Here is a 22,236-nt window from a genome sequence, read left to right as displayed (position 1 = left end):
ATCGCTTTAAACAGATGTTTGAAGACAGTACTTGGTTCCCCTTTAGCCTATGCAATAAATCGTTTGTCATTGAGGAAACATAGATTATAACAATGGCCTACAAGATTCACATTTCCTCCAGCGAAAAGCAAACAAACGACACCATGTGGGAAGACTTCTAATGAGCCTTCAATGTGTAAAAACACGTTAAACTGAATATATAATTATCTCAACCAACGACAACCTTGAAAGTTCTCTCAGTGCTGGATTAATGATGTAAAGTTTACTATTAGCACATTACTGTAAGACACATGCCTGGACATTAAAATTTAGCCCGTTTGTTAAAACGATTTTCAAACATGACACACGCACATGTGGTAAAGTGTACTTCATATCAAGGAAACTGAAGGATATATTTATTAACAGAAAAGAGGAAAACTGAGAAAGATTCTATTTGATATTTCAGTCCTAAATTTCATCTAAACGATGTCTCCCACTAAGGGGTATAGGTTAATACATGCACATGACAGGACTATGTGTGGTACAAGCTATTAGATTTTGAACATTCTAAGAGACCAGCTTTCACTTGAAGATGCATTTTTAGAGAGAGCTTTAATTTTGCTGTTGCAATTTTGACCTCATTCAGTGTTAAATTAATCCATACATGCTAATTATATCGCAGAATCTACAGGCAGTTCGAACAATTATTTGTATCTAGTTCTGTAATGTTCTCTGATATCATGCTTACTAGCACTCGTTCTAACAGTATGACCAATTCTGAACCTTTCTCTACAGTAACAGGGTACTTGTACTGCTCATACTGTCAGTGCATGTTATCTGAAGCATGTCACTATAACATAGTTACTAACCAATTAATTGTTCAAACTGGGTGAAAGGTGCATTCTGCTAATTTCTGACACATTATTTGAAAGTTTCGGGCATTTAGCCAAGTATCTGAATGTACGACTGTGCTAACATCTTGACTGCTTACCTCTACTGATTGCAAGCCTTCTCTGACCAGACTACGACCATGCTTAGGATGAAGGGTAAGGTGTTCCCTCACCATCAACTACTCTACTTATTACAAGCCTTCTCTGACCAGACTACGACCATGCTTAGGATGAAGGGTAAGGTGTTCCCTCACCATCAACTACTCTACTTATTACAAGCCTTCTCTGACCAGACTACGACCATGCTTAGGATGAAGGGTGAGGTGTTCCCTCTCCATCAACTACTTACCTCTACTGATTGCAAGCCTTCTCTGACCAGACTACGACCATGCTTAGGATGAAGGGTGAGGTGTTCTCTCTCCATCAAATGCCTCCTTGGACTACCTGTCATGATCGCATCATCAGGAGAGCGACTCTCCGATGACTTGGACAAGGATGTCGATGATGATGCCTGGTTCGGTATTGCGACTGGTTTGGATCCTGGAACCACGTAGCTACATCCTCTGGGGGTATTATTGTCTGGTGAGGTCCTGTCAAAGGTTAAAAAAAATAAAACAGTAAATATAGTTTACTGTGAGGTAGTACTGTATAACTCATTCACTAAGACAAAGAGTTAATTTAATTTGACAGCAGATATAATGCAAACACAGATTGGTCAGCAGCAATTTTAAGAACCTTTTCATTACATAATTTTGATGAAACTCCTTGTTTTTTACTTTCCCCCAACAATATTAAAGATATTAATTAAAAACAACTATCAATTTGTGTGAGTAGGAACATCCTTACAGTAGATGACAAAATGATCAGTCCTCATATTTTAGGGATTTCTAAAAGAATCAGGAAAAAATGACTTGAATATCATTGTCTTTTTCACCCTTTTTTAATAATCTTTCTGCACAGAGAAACATAAGAGGGGGGTGGTGAGGGGGGAGGGGGTGGGTTAGGAAAGATCTGCCTGGACAACAAAATCTCCCTAGCAACAGATTGTCATCAAAACCTTGACTAGGTTTTCCCTTAAAGCAGCATTTTGCGTCCTCGACTATGATATTTCTCAACCTCACTGACTCCACTATGCCATAACGACATACATAACTAGCTTATCTATGTATATCTTACTTCAAATGGTGGCATAAAAGTCGAAAAAATTGCAACTTTCAACTTTGTTGTTCTCCAAGATATTTTCCGTTGGGAACCCAATAAACCTCGCCCATAATATGAATATTTAAACACTACGAACGTCATTGACAGATACGTAATATAACACCACGCTTGATTTGTGTACAGTCTATATGGCAGTTGTACCAGGGAGTTCCATAACAACTCCCAACGCAAAGTGTTGAATCTATTTTTAACAAAGGCTCATAACTAAACCTGCATCTCTGATTGGTTGAATTCAAACTAGTGGGTTTGGGAACTGAATGCGATTTAATTTTGTATGTGGAATACTCGCCAATTAACGTTTTTGGCAGGGAAAAACTTGGCTAATATCTTAATTTGCTGTTTTGTGATTTGATGTATGTAAAAAACTCGATGGACATGTCAAAAAGTAGAAAACGGCGACCAAACGCAAAATGCTCATGAATAAACATACTATTCACTGATTGGTGGAATTCAAACTAGTGGATTTGGAGATATGAAAACTTTGTCGAGGACACTTCTACTCATTATCGATATAAATCGTTAATTACTCGCTAATTAACGATCTTGGCAGAGTGAAACTTGGATGGTATCTTAGTTTGCTGTTTCATGATTGATACATGTAAAAAAAATCGATGCACATGTTAAAAAGGTGGAAAAAAGCGGCCCAACGCAAAATGCTGCTTTAAGTTGGTCATTATATTTGTTTCAATTATACTTAATTGGGTTTATCAATAAGGTTGCCAACACCTCTTTTTTATCATTACTTAAGTGGCCCAAGAGATCTTAATCAATTTAGTCCACTTTGACTTTCCACAGTCCACATTGTACTGCACTACTAGACTAGGCTAGAGTGCTACAGACTACAATATACTGTATGTATAGCTGTTGCTATGATATTCGTGATAATACCAGGAAGTATGATACTTTTGTGCTAATAAATCTCAAATGCTAAATCAACAATCCCAAGAAATTTTGCCTTGACTCTATTATACATTTTTTTCTTAAAACACATTGTCAAAGACTAACGACGTACATGTAAGAGATTTGAATATTTGTTCCAATGAATACATACTGAGATGCTACAAAACAAATGACTGGCAATAAAATTGTTGAAAGATTGAAGTGTATTAGCCTGAAGGCAGACTGCATAATGATCACACTGTTAAGTGAGGGAATAATTTATCTGGCATCATACAGCAATATGCTGGGTATGAATGAAATGGCTGAAGGAATGTACAACTTCAATAAAGCATTTATAACAAATTTATTTATTCATATACACACTCAAAGCATGAAGATTAAAATTAATTCAACCAAACTGTATAACCTGTTTGGTAACAGTGATCAGTTTAACTAAACTAAACCAATATGACAGAACTACACAATATATATATATATATATATATACTGTATATATATATATATATATATATATACTGTATATATATATATATATATATATATACTGTATATATATAGAGTAGGTTGGCGTCTATCTTGGCGCAGAGTGCTCTATGTCCATTGGACAGAGCGGAATATATGTTGATACTAGATGAGACTAGTGGAACACTAGTAGTTGTAACTCGGAGTTTCACGCTTTGTAGCGATCTTCAGACAACTGCAGTTGTCTGAAGATCGCTACAAAGCGTGAAACTCCGAGTTACAACTACTAGTGTTCCACTAGTCTCATCTAGTATCAACATATACTGTATATATATATATATATATTTATATATATATATATATATATATATATATATATATAATATATATTGTTAAATATATACTGTATATATATATATATATATATATATATATATATATATATTGTTAAATATATAACAAACAAATCAAATCTTTTTCATGTTTTGAATTTTTCCCCCTTATCTTTAAATCAAAACACTACCCATCAAAAAAAAACATTTTGTTCTTTTCATTCTTTTCAATCTTGCAAATCCCTTTTTAGGAAAAGGCAGCATTTTGATCATAAATTACAAACTATCTGTCACATTTATTCCCTCTGTATCATTTTGCAGATACCTACAAAGATAAAGCTGGCAAACTCCTTTCAGACCGACTTCCTTTTGACCATTAAAAGAAAAGAAATTCCTCAAAGGCATGTTGTCATCCTGATTGTAATCTGATTGGCCAATCAAAGCACAGACATTTGCTAAAATCTCTCCTTCATCAACCCATTAATATTGTTTTTGCCTTTTTACTTTTAGGTTTTAAGCTGAGGTAAATTATGTATTGTATTTTACTACATGGCATTAAAACATCCAAGATGCTTTATATGTACTTCTCTTCTACACTACTCATCTGTCATGAATTTGAAAATTAAGCCAATCATATTAATACACGACATCCACGCAGACCTGGATGCGACTTCATTCTTTATCTTTAATTTATTTCGGATAGAGCATTGCACAGTTTGCTTTTAAAGCTATTACAGATTTTATTACAGATTTTATTACATTTAACCGTAAAGCAACTATACCTTTGCAATTTTTGGGAAGGATTTTGGTGATCTGGTTGTAAGTGGATTGTGGGAGGGGGAGGGGTAGGGCATTAGGGTACTATATAATATTAATTTCCATAAAGGTGAAATTAATTTGGGAAAACCCAGATAGTTCAGACATATGCAAACTATATTAATAATATTTGTCCTTTGCTTTCCAGACATTCCCAACTACAGCGGTGGTGACAGTCATCACAACGATATCAGAGTACTTGTTATAATGAATTGTGAAGAAACAGACCTACAGTAGGTTTGGCAACAAAAGATAGAAGAGGCCTTGACTGACAGACAACCGTCAGACAGTTGTCATCATATAATAGATGAATCTGGTAGCCTAAGAGGAGAGGATACATGAATGCAGGAACCAGGAGAATAAGACTGCATTAGTAACCATAGTCAAATGTGCATTTATTGCGTAGAAACAGCTTAAGTTTTTAATCCTCTCATTGACTGTATTACCAAGACAGAGCAGTTTCTGCCATTAGAGCAAACTTCCCCTAATACCATAACAAATTTTCTTCAATTGGTTAGGACTATGAAAGCATAAATGGTTGGATTTTGGGAGATTTTACCAAGGATCGACAAACGGTGAGAGAAAAGTGACAGGGATTCATGAATTTTCATGAAGTTGCTCGTACTTTTACAATTTCGCTTTTGGAAAGTTTCTGACGAACATTGCCAATAGGAGAACTGCTTTAAATGACCATACTCGGTAGAACCATATCTTAGAATATTTGCAGCTACTGTAATCAAGTAACTGTTTCCTTTCATACTAGAAGACTATTTTGGAACAAATCAACAAAATGAGCTTGTTCTTCTTGCTCCTGAAAAAAATACTAAACTACTTTTCCTGCATACACACACAAGACCACAATTTTTTAACATATCAAAATGAGGTGGCATTTCAAGACATCAAAATGATCGTGTTGTGCATCTTATAGAGATGCAAGATCCTTATTTTGGAACATTATGAAAGAAACAGAGGTTGCTCCTCTTACACGTACAGCATAAAACAGTAGAACACTATTTGGAAAAGTCAGAATACTTTAAGTCTTAAATGACTTATACCATGACTTATACCAATACTTAAGACGTATGACCAATGACTTATACCATGCTATAATACCAACTCTGTATAATTTGGAACCACAGATAAATTCAGCGTTAAGCAAGATCAAAGTACAGCTTTCTTGTACATAAATCTGTCTAGATCATGAAAAAAATCTACTAATTTTATATCCTTCATTATTATTATTATTTTTGTTTAATCTAACTTTTTGGAGCTAAAAATTTACAAAACAGAAAAGTTTTAACTTTTTTTTTACTTTTATTTTACTAATTTTTGAAATACCTTTGAATAGATACAAGTGAACTAAAAAGCAGGCCAGTATGCTTCACTTCGTTTGTTGTGTTGGTCTCTAAAGAAGAATTTTGTTTTTAAATACCAATCCCCAAAACACCTGACCTTTCAGTGTTCAAATGCTAGATGTACATACATCTGAAAAACATTAAAATCCCTGAGAACATTCTCTGACATAATTGCTAGTAATGCTAGAGGATACAAAATGCCAGAATGTAGATCAGTAATAATTATGTTAATTATGAGACCATAGGATTGGTTGCATACCCTCAAAGTATGTATAAAGTGGCTACAAATTCATGGTAGGATAGCAACAGTTTAGGTTTCAGCCTAGAAATGGTCAAACTTAGGGACATTTAATTGTAATATTATTAATACAGGGTTAACTCATGGCGGGGTATAGGGGATACTTCATTTACTCAGCAATTACATGAATACTCAACAATTATAAGGCTGTCAATAGTTAATTCTGTCTCCGGCCAATTATTGTCATAACATTGAGGCTCATTTTTAACATTCCCTTCAGCGAGATTGGGGTTACCACAACTGTTCAGATATTTCAATTCCATGATTGTATAAACTATTGACAGGAAATCATGATGATGAAGAACGTCACAAATGACTATCAATAGATCTCTTCCAAGAAACAATTTAACCAGTGTGACATTTAGCCAAATGAGGAAAATTGCAACACAAATGCAAAGGATTTATACATAGCAGTCATTTGTGCACTGAACCATATCATTTTCAGTAACTTCAAAACTACTTCACAAAGTGCAAACACCAAACACATCCATGCTGTTTCATGGCAATATCATGCCTTACGGGTTCACACTTGGTTTATGCTAAAATTACTTGAAACACTAAAACGTTTGTAGCATTTACAGCGAAATTTTGTGTTTACAATGTAAAGGCAGGTTTGGCATTTCCTTCAGCTAGATTGAGGAACCACAACTGTTAAATATTTATAATCCAAGAATATAATCAACTTTCTCTACGGAACTAAAAGGTCTGTTTCCCTGCCGATATCACACCTTAGAGGTCCATCCATTTATCCTTTAGTTTAGTTTAGTAGAAAAAAAAGTATCAGGAGGGACTCTCAAGTCCCCTTTGCTAAGAACAAAAATAAAATTACTTGATATAGCTTTTGCTAGAGCAGCAAAAGTTTATCTTGTGTTAAGCAAATTTTCATCACAACGTTGGAGGCAATTATGACACCTCTGAATACGATACATAACTGTGGATACACAGTGAATGGAATTTTGCATATTATTATAAAATAAAGATATTATTCAAGAAATATCTGCTCAGATGAGTCTGTAATATTAAACTAAGCATAATATGATATCAGATGGGATGAATTTGGAGATACTTGGTAGCACGACCAGCTACGTTTTAATATCTGGACTTCTTTTAAAGTTGAACGAACGAGTAAAGATGGTTGTCAAAGTTCAGGCTTAAATATCAAGAAAGAGCCCAATGCAGATATTTCAACGTGAGAAAAACTTCATTTGTACCTTGAGACTGATGGATTGATTCAATTGATTGATTGATAGAGTTGTTTGTATTGACTGTATTCCACTGTACATTATATCACTGTACCTTAAAAACTGCCCCATATTGGTTCAAGACATAGCTTGTTGCTATGGAATATTGCTTACTTGCTTTTAAAATTCCTATTAAACTCTTTCATCCATGCAGCAGTATTTTCTCTCCTAGGAAACATTTACAATGTTATAATCACATACTTGGAATATCTATAATGTAATCTCATGAATTTTTAAATTTTCGTGAGGTGCCCTGTAGATATATTAGATGCTATAACAGTGAACATGAGAATTCACCCCGCTGAAGATGGGAAATATCGCCATAACAACAAAAGTGGATGGCCAACCAAGCTGAAAGTATGCAAGAATGTGTTGACAGAGCACATACCAATATATATGTATTATTCAGTGGCCATTAACTAATGTACCTGGTACTATGTACTAGCATACTGAAAGACATATCTCTATCTTTAGAATAAAAACCATAAAAACAGGTCCACATTGCAAAAATTACAACAGCATATGATTGGATTTTGATTGATATTGTATTATCAACCATGCTGCACTTTTTACCAAATATATAACAGAACTCATATATTGCTCAGCCAAAAAATTATTACTCATTTTGTTCCCCTTCTTTTAGTAAATTGTGTATTCAACTGTTTATTGTTTGTTTTGTTTTCAGGCCCAATAATCACTTGAAACTAACAATCGTCAAAATATATAATATTCATATGCAAATGAGACTATACTTTAATAGTGTGCCTTATTATGAAATTGTTGGAGGCTAAGCAGACTGATATTAATAATAAGAAAAAGAAGAAATTTTACCCTTTTTTTAATCATTATTTAGACACTATGCAAAAGGCATTGAGAGACAAAATTAAACAGGATTTGTATTCATGGACTGCATGCAAGGAGATGCTACACTGCAAAATCAATTCGTCTAGCTTAATACATTCCTTTGCAAAGTTTTGTGAACGAAAGGTTGGTTCAGTTTAACACTTAAAGCCAGTAGTCTACTTACAAATCAACAATTTCATCACCAATAGGAACTATCTGAATAGCGCCCTCTATTTGAGTAGCTGGCAGATAAGTGGGTACACGGGGTTTTCCCCACATCTGTGTTGATGTAACTGACTCTTTAGTACAGTATATGCTGGTACCTGGAGATCATGGGTACATGCTATGTTCAGAAAATGATGAATTGATTTTACTTCCTAAAGCTGAAAGGTAGAACTTAATCTCTACGAATGATCTCAAAGTTATGGGTAGGACTTACATGAAACAAAAACTGCGCAATATTTACCAAAAAAAAGGTATTAGTGTATTAATACATAACTGTCACCAGACTAGAGCATAGAAGTACTTTCAACCATATCTATGATCAGGATGAAAATATGAAGAGGGCAGTATTTCAGATACAAGGGGAGCAGGCAGGATATAGTGGCAAACGGGAGAAGGGAGGGGAGAAGGGGGGGGGTACCCAAGTGTGCATATTGCATGGCTATGTCTTAATAATACTATGTTGGACCTCAATGCAAAAATACAGCTCTAAGTCATGACAGCACAGAACTATTTGAATATAGTGAATCAAGAAATAAAGGGTACATATGTATGTTACAAAACATCCTACAATGTAATATTTTCCAATTTCTTGCATAATTGTATAATTTTGATAACATCTCTCTGAATTTGGGGAAATAGACATTGTGAGAGATGGTTTTATCTCGGGTGATGATGTAGATGATGGATGTCATTCATAAGAGGCATTAACAAATTGATAATCAAACATGACGAATATGAATCAGACGAGAACTGTGAACTGTGACACAAAGAAAACCATGAACATTTTACGAGATAGTTCAATCCAACAAGAGCTTTCTGATTTCACTCTTGGCACATTTGAATAATTCCCGACTAATTTGTAGTGTGTTCAGATAAACAGATATAGCCTACAGATTCCCCCCACCCCGAAATATTTCTAAAAACAATCTAATTAAAATGATACTGCTGAAGGGCAGGGAAGACATCTGAGTAAAGCAGAACTAACTGCTGTCACCCAATTTTTCAAAGATTCAACCAGAGGCAAGTGTGTCTGGTTTGTACAGTATTCAAGTATCAAATCAATACAACAGTGCTATAGGATTGTACTTTACTCATTGTTTTACAGTTGAGTGTATGCAATAACAAATTAAGAGGTATAATCAAGTCCAAAACGCAGAAAGGAAACATCGGAAGAAACGTGATTCAATAGAAAGAAAGATTATCACCAGAATAGGTCTATACTTCACGAATGTTAGATTAGGAAGAGGGAGGTGATTGCGATGACCCAGAGGAGGGTCAAGGGGGGGAGGGGTGCAGTGTTAAAAATATTACCAGTTATTAGTCTAGGAACGTAGAGTAGCTCAGTAAATTAAGAGGTTTGAGGAGAGGGTGACAAGGGGGATGACAAGGAGGGAGAAGAGGGTAGGTGGGATGAGGGGAGGAAGACAATGGGAGTGGGGGGGAGAGACCAGGAAGGGGAGAAAGAGAGGGAATGGAATGGAAAGGAATTAAGGAGGAAAGATGTAAGGATGGGGAGGAGGGGATAACATGAACCATCACTTTAAGTAGCCTTTACTATATAAATGTACTATTTTAGCCCTGTAAGAGGCAGGTTGAATTCATTGAAGCCATTTTTTAATACAATAATACTTGTTCAAGTTTGGTGAAATTGCTAAGAATTGGCTAGAACACCCCATACAGCTGCTGTTGATAGCATTTTCTACATCAATGCACATATGAATATCTCCTGTTGGATAACCAACAACCTCGTAATATAATGAAAGGACTATTGCAGACCTAGATGTTTGCTTTGTTCATGCATGACATAAGCGCTTTATACATATGCCATTGGTCTAGTTTGTAATTAAGGCACGAAGGCCATCAGATTGAAGAAGCGTCGTTACGTCGTATCAATTAACTATGAAGAGGTATCTCACCATTGTTCTGCATCTGGACAAAATTTTGCTGCTTTCTGATTCTGATATTTTCCTTGTCATTAATTAAGGCTTCCAGTTGCATAAAATATGCAGCAAAACAATTCTCCACATTAACTGCACTGTATTGTAATTTCTTGTCTTAACATGTCAAAACAGATGAGTGAATTGTTAACGAAACGAACTAGATGTAATTCTTCAACATTACTTTAGCAGCAACAGATAGCCTATATCTATCATGCTTTATCATTATTTCTCAATAGCATAATAACCTAGTTTTCATACAGGAAGTGGGCTTGAAGCTAATATTGTCAGTAGCAGCAACAGATAGCCGATATCTATCATGCTTTAACATTATTTCTCAATAGTATCATAACCTAGTTTTCATACAGGAAGTGTGCTTGAAGCTAATATTGTCAGTAGCAGCAACAGATAGGCTAGATGTATCACGCTTTAACATTATTACTCAATAGTATCAAATCCTAGTTTTCATACAGGAAGTGTGCTTGAAGCTAATATTGTCTTTAGCAGTGGTGGATAGTCACCATCACAGACACAGAATTTTCTGCACCAGTATCTCAATTGAATCTTGCAGGGAGTTGGATTTATTGGTTATAAAATGCAACCCGCTACTTTACATTAGCCGTAATTAGAATCTCAATATTTAATAATGAGTATTTTATTCTTTTCTCAATTTCAAACCCCTTCCCTCAACCTACAAGACCAGATAATCCAATGCTGGGTCAAACACAACCAGCAGTCATGGTAGTGGCACACTGCTTTAAGAAGCAATGACAGCCAGATAGACAGCGGGGGATGGGGGGGGTGGGTGTTGGTGGGAGGTGGGTGGTAGTTCTTACCTTGGGGTTGTTGGGGTATGCTGAGGTTTAGTCAAGGTACCACGATGTTTATTTTGTGGAGTCATCTCAAACGCGTCTTCTTTATACTGCTTCTTCAACCTGCTCTCCGCCAAGAGAAAATATGTTGCAGAGATATGGTCATAGGTGTCCTCATCCACAGAACTGGAAGAATAGTCAAAATCAAAAGAAATACACAAATTAAATTGCAAATTCGGTAATTAACTTCTAGGCAATAATATAAACATCCCAAAAATTATAATTAATCACACTTCTTACAATTTATTGTTTCAAACCTTCTCAACAGTATTAAAATCATTAATGTCGGTGGTAACATTAATTCTACCAATCAACAGAACATACATTCCACTATTACATAATTTACATTTTAGGAAACACTATGTTAGGAACCAAACCAGCTATTTTAGCAATTCCCTTTTGTACCGCAATATTGAGAAACTGAGTTGAGGGTACTTTTACAACCCACCAGTAGAAATGCGACCACCATGATGTCTACATAGGAATTAACACTTGCGAACATTCGCAAGTTTAAAGCAGATCTTCCATGCACGCACACACTGTTCGAGGCGGTCACTGTACACAGCAGGTGTTTACAAAGTAGTACACTCCTGTGTACAGCACACATTTATGGTGTTGTGCACCCTTGAACTAAACTTGACCTCAAAGCATACTGGATCTCCTTGCATTCATGATGCAAGTTAATCTCCATGGAGGGTCAATCCATACCTTCAACCGAGACAAGTTACTCCTTACTCCCAGGTAGCTGTTCATAACAACAGCACAATGCTTTTAAGACAGATTTTTGAGTTGATTTTCAGCTAGGTTTTCCAACCTTGCAAAAAAGATAAGAAGAGAGTAGTTCTCCGACCATTTCGTGTCAGATGTGGAAAGTGGATACTAGTATCTTTTTAAAATTTATTCCATCTTACATCTTGGTGACCTCAGAACAATTCTTCAAATTATACAACCCAAACAAGCAGCGTTCTCTATCATCCAGCTTGTTATACAGGACTTTTTTATTGGAAAGATGTTCAGCAGTTGAAACCCCAGGCCTGTCAAGAGATTCACAACAACCTTGGTCAAGAGCACCTCTGATGTCACAAAGCATCGGTCATAAAATGCAGGGGAAGAGTTTAAGCACTTTCCAAAGCAGATAAATAATTTATATGCTCTGTTTTCCTGCCTCTCTGTGCATGTAAGGTGGTACTGTACTTTATATGATGAATCTCTCTTTCAGGCATTGCTCTATGTCAAGTCTAAGAATGGTCATGGGTAGTTCAGTACTATTAGGACATACATAGTTACCTAATACTATATCGGCTTAACCTTAACCTACATTGAGTTATAGAACAGAGAATTGTATCAACTAATAACAAATTTCACATTTTGCCTGAAACCTTTTCTTTTGTATATTTTTTATGGATATATTTGGTAGGAAACTTACTAACTAACATTTGAGCCTGAGCATCAATGATCTTTTATAGCACATGCTGGATGTTAAGTAGTAGCCAATGAAATCGATGCACACCAAAATTGTGAAAGTTCTTTCTGAAAATCACAACTTACAAATGAAGACTTAAAGAAGAATGGTCTTTTTCACCACAGACTGGGGTGGGGGGGGGGATAGGATGTTTAAGTATCTCAAAGACTGCAATAATCATCATTTATTTATAAACCTGGATCTGGGAGTTATGTTTGGGACTCTGGATGTTACAATGTGAATGGGTGGGGGGGGGGGATGGGGATAGGATGTTTAAGTATCTCAAAACTGTAATAAATCATCATGCATACATAAACCTAGATCTGGGAGTTACATTTGGGAGTTACAATGTGAATGTAATTAACCCTGATGTTGCATATGGATATAGCAATGTGAATGGGAAAAAGGGGAATCAAGGTTGTTATTTTCCTATACATCCTACAGACAGCAACAATTCATGCGGACCGTAACATAAACAGTGACTCAAACGATGCAGATTTGGTGATGTTGCGTTCTAATTAACCTGGACTTACAGTAGATGCAAAAATTCTGCGGGAGGTAAACTGATAGCTGTCTTATAACTGACTGGCTAAAAGCACACCTTAGAGTATCATCTGTCAGTATGAAAACAGTTAAAGGAATACTTAGTAGGAGTAGCACGGTTAAAGGAATACTTAGTAGGAGTAGCACGGTTAAAGGAATACTTAGTAGGAGTAGAACAGTTAAAGGAATACTTAGTAGGAGTAGCACAGTTAAAGGAATACTGAGTAGCAAACCCACTCACTCACATAACAGACCGGCTAAAAGGACACCTTAGTATCATCTGTCAGTATGAAAACAGTTAAAGGAATACTGAGTAGGAGTAGCACGGTTAAAGGAATACTTAGTAGGAGTAGCACAGTTAAAGGAATACTTAGTAGGAGTAGCACGGTTAAAGGAATACTTAGTAGGAGTAGCACAGTTAAAGGAATACTTAGTAGGAGTAGCACGGTTAAAGGAATACTTAGTAGGAGTAGAACAGTTAAAGGAATACTTAGTAGGAGTAGCACGGTTAAAGGAATACTTAGTAGGAGTAGAACAGTTAAAGGAATACTTAGTAGGAGTAGCACGGTTAAAGGAATACTTAGCAGGAGTAGAACAGTTAAAGGAATACTTAGTAGGAGTAGCACGGTTAAAGGAATACTTAGTAGGAGTAGCAAGGTTAAAGGAATACTTAGTAGGAGTAGAACAGTTAAAGGAATACTTAGTAGGAGTAGCAAGGTTAAAGGAATACTTAGTAGGAGTAGCACGGTTAAAGGAATACTTAGTAGGAGTAGCACAGTTAAAGGAATACTTAGTAGGAGTAGCACGGTTAAAGGAATACTTAGTAGGAGTAGCACAGTTAAAGGAATACTTAGTAGGAGTAGAACAGTTAAAGGAATACTTAGTAGGAGTAGAACAGTTAAAGGAATACTTAGTAGGAGTAGCACAGTTAAAGGAATACTTAGTAGGAGTAGAACAGTTAAAGGAATACTTAGTAGGAGTAGCACAGTTAAAGGAACACTGAGTAGCAACCCACTCACTCACATAACAAACCGGCTAAAAGCACACCTTAGAGTATCATCTGTCAGTATGAAAACAGTTAAAGGAATACTTAGTAGGAGTAGCACAGTTAAAGGAATACTTAGTAGGAGTAGCACAGTTAAAGGAATACTTAGTAGGAGTAGCACAGTTAAAGGAATACTTAGTAGGAGTAGCACAGTTAAAGGAATACTTAGTAGGAGTAGCACAGTTAAAGGAATACTTAGTAGGAGTAGCACAGTTAAAGGAATACTTAGTAGGAGTAGCACAGTTAAAGGAATACTTAGTAGCACCCACTCACTCACATAACAGACTGGCTAAAAGGACACCTTAGAGAATTATCTGTCGGTATGAAAACAGTTAAAAGAATACTGAGTAGGAGTAGCACGGTTAAAGGAACACTGAGTAGGAGTAGCACAGTTAAAAGAATACTGAGTAGGAGTAGCACGGTTAAAGGAACACTGAGTAGCACACCCACTCACTCACATAACAGACCGGCTAAAAGCACACCTTAGAGTATTATCTGTCAGTATGAAAACATTTAAAGGAATACTTAGTAGGAGTAGCACAGTTAAAGGAATACTTAGTAGGAGTAGCACAGTTAAAGGAATACTTAGTAGGAGTAGCACAGTTAAAGGAATACTTAGTAGGAGTAGCACAGTTAAAGGAATACTTAGGAGTAGCACAGTTAAAGGAATACTTAGTAGGAGTAGCACAGTTAAAGGAATACTTAGTAGGAGTAGCACGGTTAAAGGAACACTGAGTAGCACACCCACTCACTCACATAACAGACCGGCTAAAAGCACACCTTAGAGTATTATCTGTCAGTATGAAAACATTTAAAGGAATACTTAGTAGGAGTAGCACAGTTAAAGGAATACTTAGTAGGAGTAGCACGGTTAAAGGAACACTGAGTAGCACACCCACTCACTCACATAACAGACCGGCTAAAAGCACACCTTAGAGTATTATCTGTCAGTATGAAAACATTTAAAGGAATACTTAGTAGCACACCTACTCACTCACATGAACATTCTGTTTATAACCTAACCAGAAGGGACTAGATGGAGATGGCTCAGATAATATGTGAAAACTGCCAATGAGATCAAATTCAAAACATCAGTTACACCTTAAGGCATCAGTCATGAAATACACAACAACATGTAACACAAACAACATGTAAAGGAATGGAGAGTCTTACAGTGTAGAGTCTCAGTTCTTCTGCATGTTAAGTTGTACAATTTTTGAGGGGTTAGGAAGTGAAGGGAGGAGGGAAGGTGCAATCTATTCTCCTCATTTTAGAGGGTCAATGTAAGGGTTGACAGTTGTTACAGTTTATCAAATGGTTATAAAATGGAATAAAATTAAAGAGAGACACTTGACAACCGATGTACATATATAGTGTTTTGTTTAGTTTTGGGTCTATGATACATAGTTGGGAATCCACTATCTATGTATATTGTATACACAGGTCTATGTGTTCACTGATCTAAACAAATGTTAAACTTCCTATTCCATCAAAATTAGGTCAACTTAAAAATAAAATCACTGGATGCTAGAGATGTTTTTCAGGTTAACATGGAGATGAGACTGGTGAAGAAGCATGGAAGTTTACATAATATTTGAATAATTACTTTTGATGACATTTATGTTGAAATTGGAAACACTAATTACCTTAAAACCAGTTGTAGACGCATGAGGAAAGGGAGATGGTAATACTATTGGTTTTCTTATTCAAGTTCTTAAACACTCGATGCTTACAGTTTCAGTGATTTCAGTCAAAACTGATAGAATGGCCAAGAACAGTCAGCGTTGCTCAAACTCATGAATACTCTAGTCTTACAGTTTCTTTTTTAGCATCTCACTCTCAAAAGAGATTTAATTTTTTTTGTGTTATTAATCTGATCTTCCATTATGTCAGATGGATAAAACCAGAAGGGAAAAAAATGTTTGAAAACCTTTTAGAAATTTCTACCTACCAGAAAATTTGAGGCAAAATAGGTGAGCTGGAAACGAACGTAGGCCACAACATGTGACCAAAAATGTACACGAATGATAATAAACTGTACCAAGGAAATTTGAAGGAAAATATTTAATTGTTCAAGTTGAGTATCCCACTTTTATGATGTGTAAAGTCATCATAAGTTTGTGAAAGTACTATGGTTCTTTGCACAAACACAGCTGTACAGGTACACAGTATATCTTTACATTTGTGTAGTATTTTGCTTGGTGATACCAGATAAATAATTCCTTGTGTACACAGAATGTATATACTTCTCTATCAGCCTTGACATGACTGTAGCCCCTCGGACAGAAGGGATATTATGTCAGATCAATACTGTTTGTTAACAAGGAACTTGTACATCATGAAACTTGAAACACTGTACTGCCTGCCATAATATATGACATGTGTACCGGTGAGACAATTAAGGACTTTTAATACCGTACATGTTCACTATTCAATAATTACATTTACATCTAGATGAAACAACAGTAATCCTCTCAGAAACTAAAGATTTACTTTGTCGAATTGATGCACCACTAGTGTATTGCCTTCAGTCACCTCACCATAGAATTTAAAACCAACAAAATTGCAATGGATGTAAATTGACTACTTTTGTCTCTCCTTAGGAACTTATTGAGAATACCCTGAACGCTATATAAAATGATTTAATTCCTTGTCATACTATGCAATAATCTTCTTGACTGATTACTTTCATGAGACTCCCAAGAAATATATATTTTTTAGCCACAGAAAGGAAAGCGATCTCGCGCATGCCAGTGAAACACTAAGCTGTTCAGATACATTGCAGAAAGAAGGAAAAAGAACATAAAAACATAAGGAAAACAGAGAGAGCTAGAAAGAAAGAAAGAAAGAAAGAAAGAAAGAAATAGAGAGAGATGGAGTGAAAAATCTGTCTGCCAATCATAGGATATCATTTTGTCCAAATTAAGACCAGGTGTAATTGATTGCATCCTTGATCCTCTGTGATATCTGTAATCTCCCTTCCTTACCCTCACCATCCTCTCCGGCGACTAACAACGACAGAACATGCCCCGCGGACTATGGATGCATCTTCGTCGTCTCAGATGATCACTCCTCCTGAGACGGCAGAGTACGATTATTGCAAAACCCCTCGGGAGTCTCTCATTTCCTCTACTTTACTCTCTCGGCTGTCTCTCCACTTAATGCACAGATTCTGCGTATTTGGTTGAGATTGCATCAGCCATAGCCTTAAATTGTAAGAGAACTTACAGTTCTACTCCAACTACTACTATTACTACTACTCTGCTGCTACTACAATAAGGCCGTACTCGAGTCATTTCAATTACTTTAATCAAGGATGTGTCTTTTCATCTTTGACTGTGCACAGTTAACAATGACTGACATTGCATGATATGGATGCATATGATCAGTCACATGTATATATCTACTAATACACTATACATAGGTGTTCTGTGGGGATTAAGTCCACTAGAACACACATGGACTTGATCAAGATATAGCTTAACTGTTGCAATGATATAGGCTCGGGGTGTATCTCAAACAGACTTCAAAAGATTCAAGAATAAGCAAGTCAGAAATAGGTTTTTTAAATATTAATTCAAGGAGTAGTATGCTTGTCAATTGTCGCTCTTAACTTACTCTTTATATTATTATACAATATTTCGGTATAAATAACTAGAGCAGCTTCAATGCTGCCGAATGTGAATACTCTACGTCACAGTAAAAACAAATTGATGTTAATCCCATTTTCTCTGTTGTTTTGTAGCAATTTTCAATTGAGGGATAAAGTGTCAATAGTTTAGTAATACTTCTATGATAGAGTGCAGGATTATAAAACAATACTTTATACCTAAACTATAAAAAATATTTGAGTGACAAGATTACCTGTCTCCCCACAGCCTTAGCACTCTGGATCTACCATACTTAGAGTGAAATGGTACCATTTTAGTACTGTATGCCCTCTATGATGGGTTACTTACAGTCCACATCCCTCCTGCTCATTCTACCGTCTCAAAGTGTATTGACTTGTTTTCTCGCAGACTAAATTTGTTTTCATACTTCATGTTTTGCCGATTCTGCTTGTTTTCGGCACCTCATGGACCTATTTCGGTGTTTACCAAAGTTGTTTAAATTGTTGTGACTGTTCCTTATTAGCTTGAAATATCCTTGTTGTTTAAGAGTAACTAAAATATTTTTTACACTGCCAACTTGTGCCAAGTTCGTAATGGTGTACCGCATTCCAGTAGTGTCAACAAGTGTAGAAATATGTAATAGGTTCCCCTATGTTTATTAACAAGTTTTTCAGATCAGCCTTCCATTTAAACCACACAAAAAATTTGTGGCTTCTCCCAAATTAAACATGGTATTGCAATTCATCTGTTTGTTACATAGACACAATTGTTATAGTCGCTGAATTTGATATGAATAAATGTATTATGAAAGAAACACATTTCGGCTCTATGATTTTTTTGAACCATCGTGAAATACAATACAATACAAAACTAATAGGGGGGGGACGAACGTGACTCTTGATACTGTCAGTTGCCCTGCTCAATAAACACAGATAGATGTAATTGCTGGTAAACAACCTACATAATGTACGCATGGTTAAAAGCAAACAGGTAAACCTGCTCAGGTATGGATGGTTTACAAATGCTCAAGCTCACCACAGAGGTGTATGTACTATGATGGCTTATAGACTTCCTATGTAAAGGATACACTGTACACTTACTTCCTGCTCTAGTAACCCTATATACTTTAAAACACTCGTACGGTAATGACAGGACACATTCGTTAGTATAGAACGACAGTAAAACAAGAATCACTTCTAGGAAAGCCAACTTATTTTTTTTCAAGAAAAAATTCAAGGACTTTGGTGATTGGGGGAACTTTCCCAATTTCACTGTCATAGATTATTTTTACTACAAGGACGTAATGACAAGAATTGTAAGTTTCTAAAGTTGGACAGTTAAATGTCTGGCTTTGATTTGCCTGAATACAATAAACATGTTCACGATATCTAGAAGAATTTCGGTCGGAGAATTCACAGGCAGAGTTTAGTCTATATAGTCTGGTTGCTAATTGTTATCTTCTATGGAATGACTAACAACTTCTTTATGACGATAATATTTTGAGATTTCTGTTCACTAGTTATGAACAACTTCTGACTAGTATACTCAGGTAAATTATCCTGGTGACTAGAAATATACTCTGAACATCATGGTGAAATTTGTACTCAATTCCTGGTTGCCACTTCCGAGGTAACATCCGAATTTGATACTTTTGGTGCCAAAAGGGAAACTGGTGCAAACTATTGTTGCCAGTTTCTATTTAGTTTGCTTAAATCAGGGATGACTTTTTCTGAACAATAACAAGTGCTTTTAGAATGTGGTAATTACACTGTGCACAAGAGATGCTAACAGAGTGTTAATGATCTAGACCTTTTAAACCTTGCAATGTATTTTTAATTTAGGGCAGTGACCCCATTGATGTTCATCCCCCCTACTAACTTCCATTTGGTGACATTTATTATTGCCATCCCGCCCCCCTACTACCTTTCCTTTGGGGACATGTATCATTACAATGGCTCAGGCATATGGCTCCTGGTGCAATGGTTGGCTCTGTTTCCATAACACAGAGGGCTACTCTATACAACTTTTTATTATTAATACAAATATAAGTTAACCTTTTTTTCCTGTGGATTCTGGAATGATCACGCAACCCATCAAATATGCTTTGCGACCTGAACACAGTTGGGTTGCGACCCAGTTTGAGGACCGTTGACCTATTTACACAATTTAACAATGACATACAGACCATTGCAGTTCCTCTGGCATGTATATCGTCTTAAATGGTGCTATCAAACAATGACCCTTCGGGTAATGTCCATACGGATAAGTCACTACACCTTGCACAAGAGTTAATCACCGCATGTTGTACCATTTTCTACACAAAATCGTAATTGCCAGCAGACCTTTCTAGTCAGTCATGTACTGTGTTCAAGCTAAGCTGTGTTCAAACTTAAGATTCAAAAAGGAAAATATTCCAAGACCCCCTTTTTTTATTTTTATATTTACAAGTGATGCTACTGTACTTACTTGTTTCATCCATACTATTGCACCTTCCCGTTTATCTAGCCTAATAACCTAGTAACCTTTCAGCACCTATTCCAGAATCTCCTTTTGCTAACTTGGAAGCTTACCTAATAACCAATCCAAGGTCAAAACAAGAACTGCAAACCAAAACATTTGGTTGCTGTTGTGCAAATATGACATAACACCTCTAGATATGATATCACCCTATATTGACCTAGATATGTTTAATAACCATGACAATCTTGACTTTATCAATATTTCACAAAAAGGTCGTAGAAATCACAAACACAATGTTGAGCTACAATATAAAAGAATATGTTCCTTTTTTTCATCAGTCCAGAATAAAGTTGACCCAAGACTGCCCTATCCATTTAGAGGTTGTTGATTACTAACATTGGCTCTATAAGTCCTGTACAACATAATATTATCTCATTCATTGATTTATATTTATACACAGGAATAATTAACTGCCCCTTGTGGTTTTTGATATATGTACATAGGTACACATGTGAGTGCTGTAACTGTCAGAGCCAACTTGATACAAATGCAATCTCGCATTGCATCTCTCATTTGTAGCTCATCTAGCCTACTGTACCTACCTAAGAGAAGAACAAACTATAGCTAAAGTCTCTCTTTTCTTGGTCAATCATTTCCAACTCCAGATTTTCATTACTATCAATCAAGCCATCTTTTTCATCTAGCAACCATGCAATTTTTCAGAGAATCTTTAAAACATTTACGTACTCCACAATTTTCTGTCTGTCCGCGACGTCCCCCTTCACCATCGTGTCTATGATATTATCGTGGAGTTGAGGTCCGATTTCTTCTCGTGTGATGAATGGCTCTACGTATGTGTGGTCATCTTGAGCCTGTGAAAGCCATGGGTCATTCTCGATATCACTTAGGGTGAGCCGCCGGGCCGGTTCCTTCACCAGCATTCTTGCTATCAGACTGAGAGTGAAAAAGGGGAAGCGTGAGGTTTTACTGATAACAAACAGGGATTACTGTACAGAATTAGGCTTAGGCTACAATAGGCAATCTAAAAGACATTTTAAATGCTTCAAAGAGACCAAACAGGTGGAGAAACAATGTTTCATTATAATTGATCTTCTAGCTACATAACGATACATCCATGTTTGTACAATCGTTCAAGACCTACAGTATAATGAGAAGCAATCGTTCATTTGCCTTTGTGCGGAATGTGTAGGAATCAAAAACAAGAGACAATAGTGGAGTAAAACCCTAAAAAAGCACTAAAAGCAAAGTTGTCAGAGATGAATAGTACAAGGGACCAACAGTATGACAGAAAGGTAAGCCTGGGGTGGGGGTAGCCTTGGAGGAGGGGTGCCAGGGGAGGGAGGGGAGAAGTCACTGAGGGCTTTAAATGATTCTTACCTTTTACATTCATCTGATAGATGTTCTGGCATGTGGTACTTGCAATGGGGGGGGGGGGGAGGGAGGGGAGAAGTCAATGAGGGCTTTAATTGATACTTACCTAAATTACATTCATCTAATAGATGGTCCGGCACATGGTACTTGCAATGGGGGGGGGGGGGTGGGGGAGAGAGGGCAGAAGTCAATGAGGGCTTTAATTGATTCTTACCTTTTACAGAACATTCATCTAATGGATGTTCCGGCATGTGGTTCTTGCAATGGGGGGGGAGGCGGGGGGAGGGAGGGCAGAAGTCAATGAGGGCTTTAAATGATTCTTACCTTTTACAGAACATTCATCTAATGGATG

The 22,236-nt window shown here is 36.4% G+C and overlaps 1 protein-coding gene across 1 annotated transcript in view; it reads right to left on the bottom strand.

Annotated features, from left to right (window-relative positions):
* LOC139965821 (uncharacterized) overlaps positions 1–22,236 on the bottom strand; it is a 52,028-nt gene that overhangs the window by 4,991 nt on the left and 24,801 nt on the right. The window contains exons 4-6 of the mRNA XM_071968574.1: positions 21,240–21,446; positions 11,336–11,497; positions 1,219–1,459 (exon numbers count right to left, since the gene is read on the bottom strand). Coding sequence (XP_071824675.1) covers positions 1,219–1,459; positions 11,336–11,497; positions 21,240–21,446 — 610 coding nt within the window. The remainder of the gene's footprint in view (positions 1–1,218; positions 1,460–11,335; positions 11,498–21,239; positions 21,447–22,236) is intronic.

This window comes from Apostichopus japonicus, chromosome 3 (genome assembly GCF_037975245.1).
Source record: "Apostichopus japonicus isolate 1M-3 chromosome 3, ASM3797524v1, whole genome shotgun sequence".
Lineage (NCBI taxonomy): Eukaryota > Metazoa > Echinodermata > Holothuroidea > Aspidochirotida > Stichopodidae > Apostichopus > Apostichopus japonicus.
The sequence above is the reverse complement of the archived record's forward strand: the minus strand, read 5'-3'. Positions and strand labels throughout refer to the sequence as shown.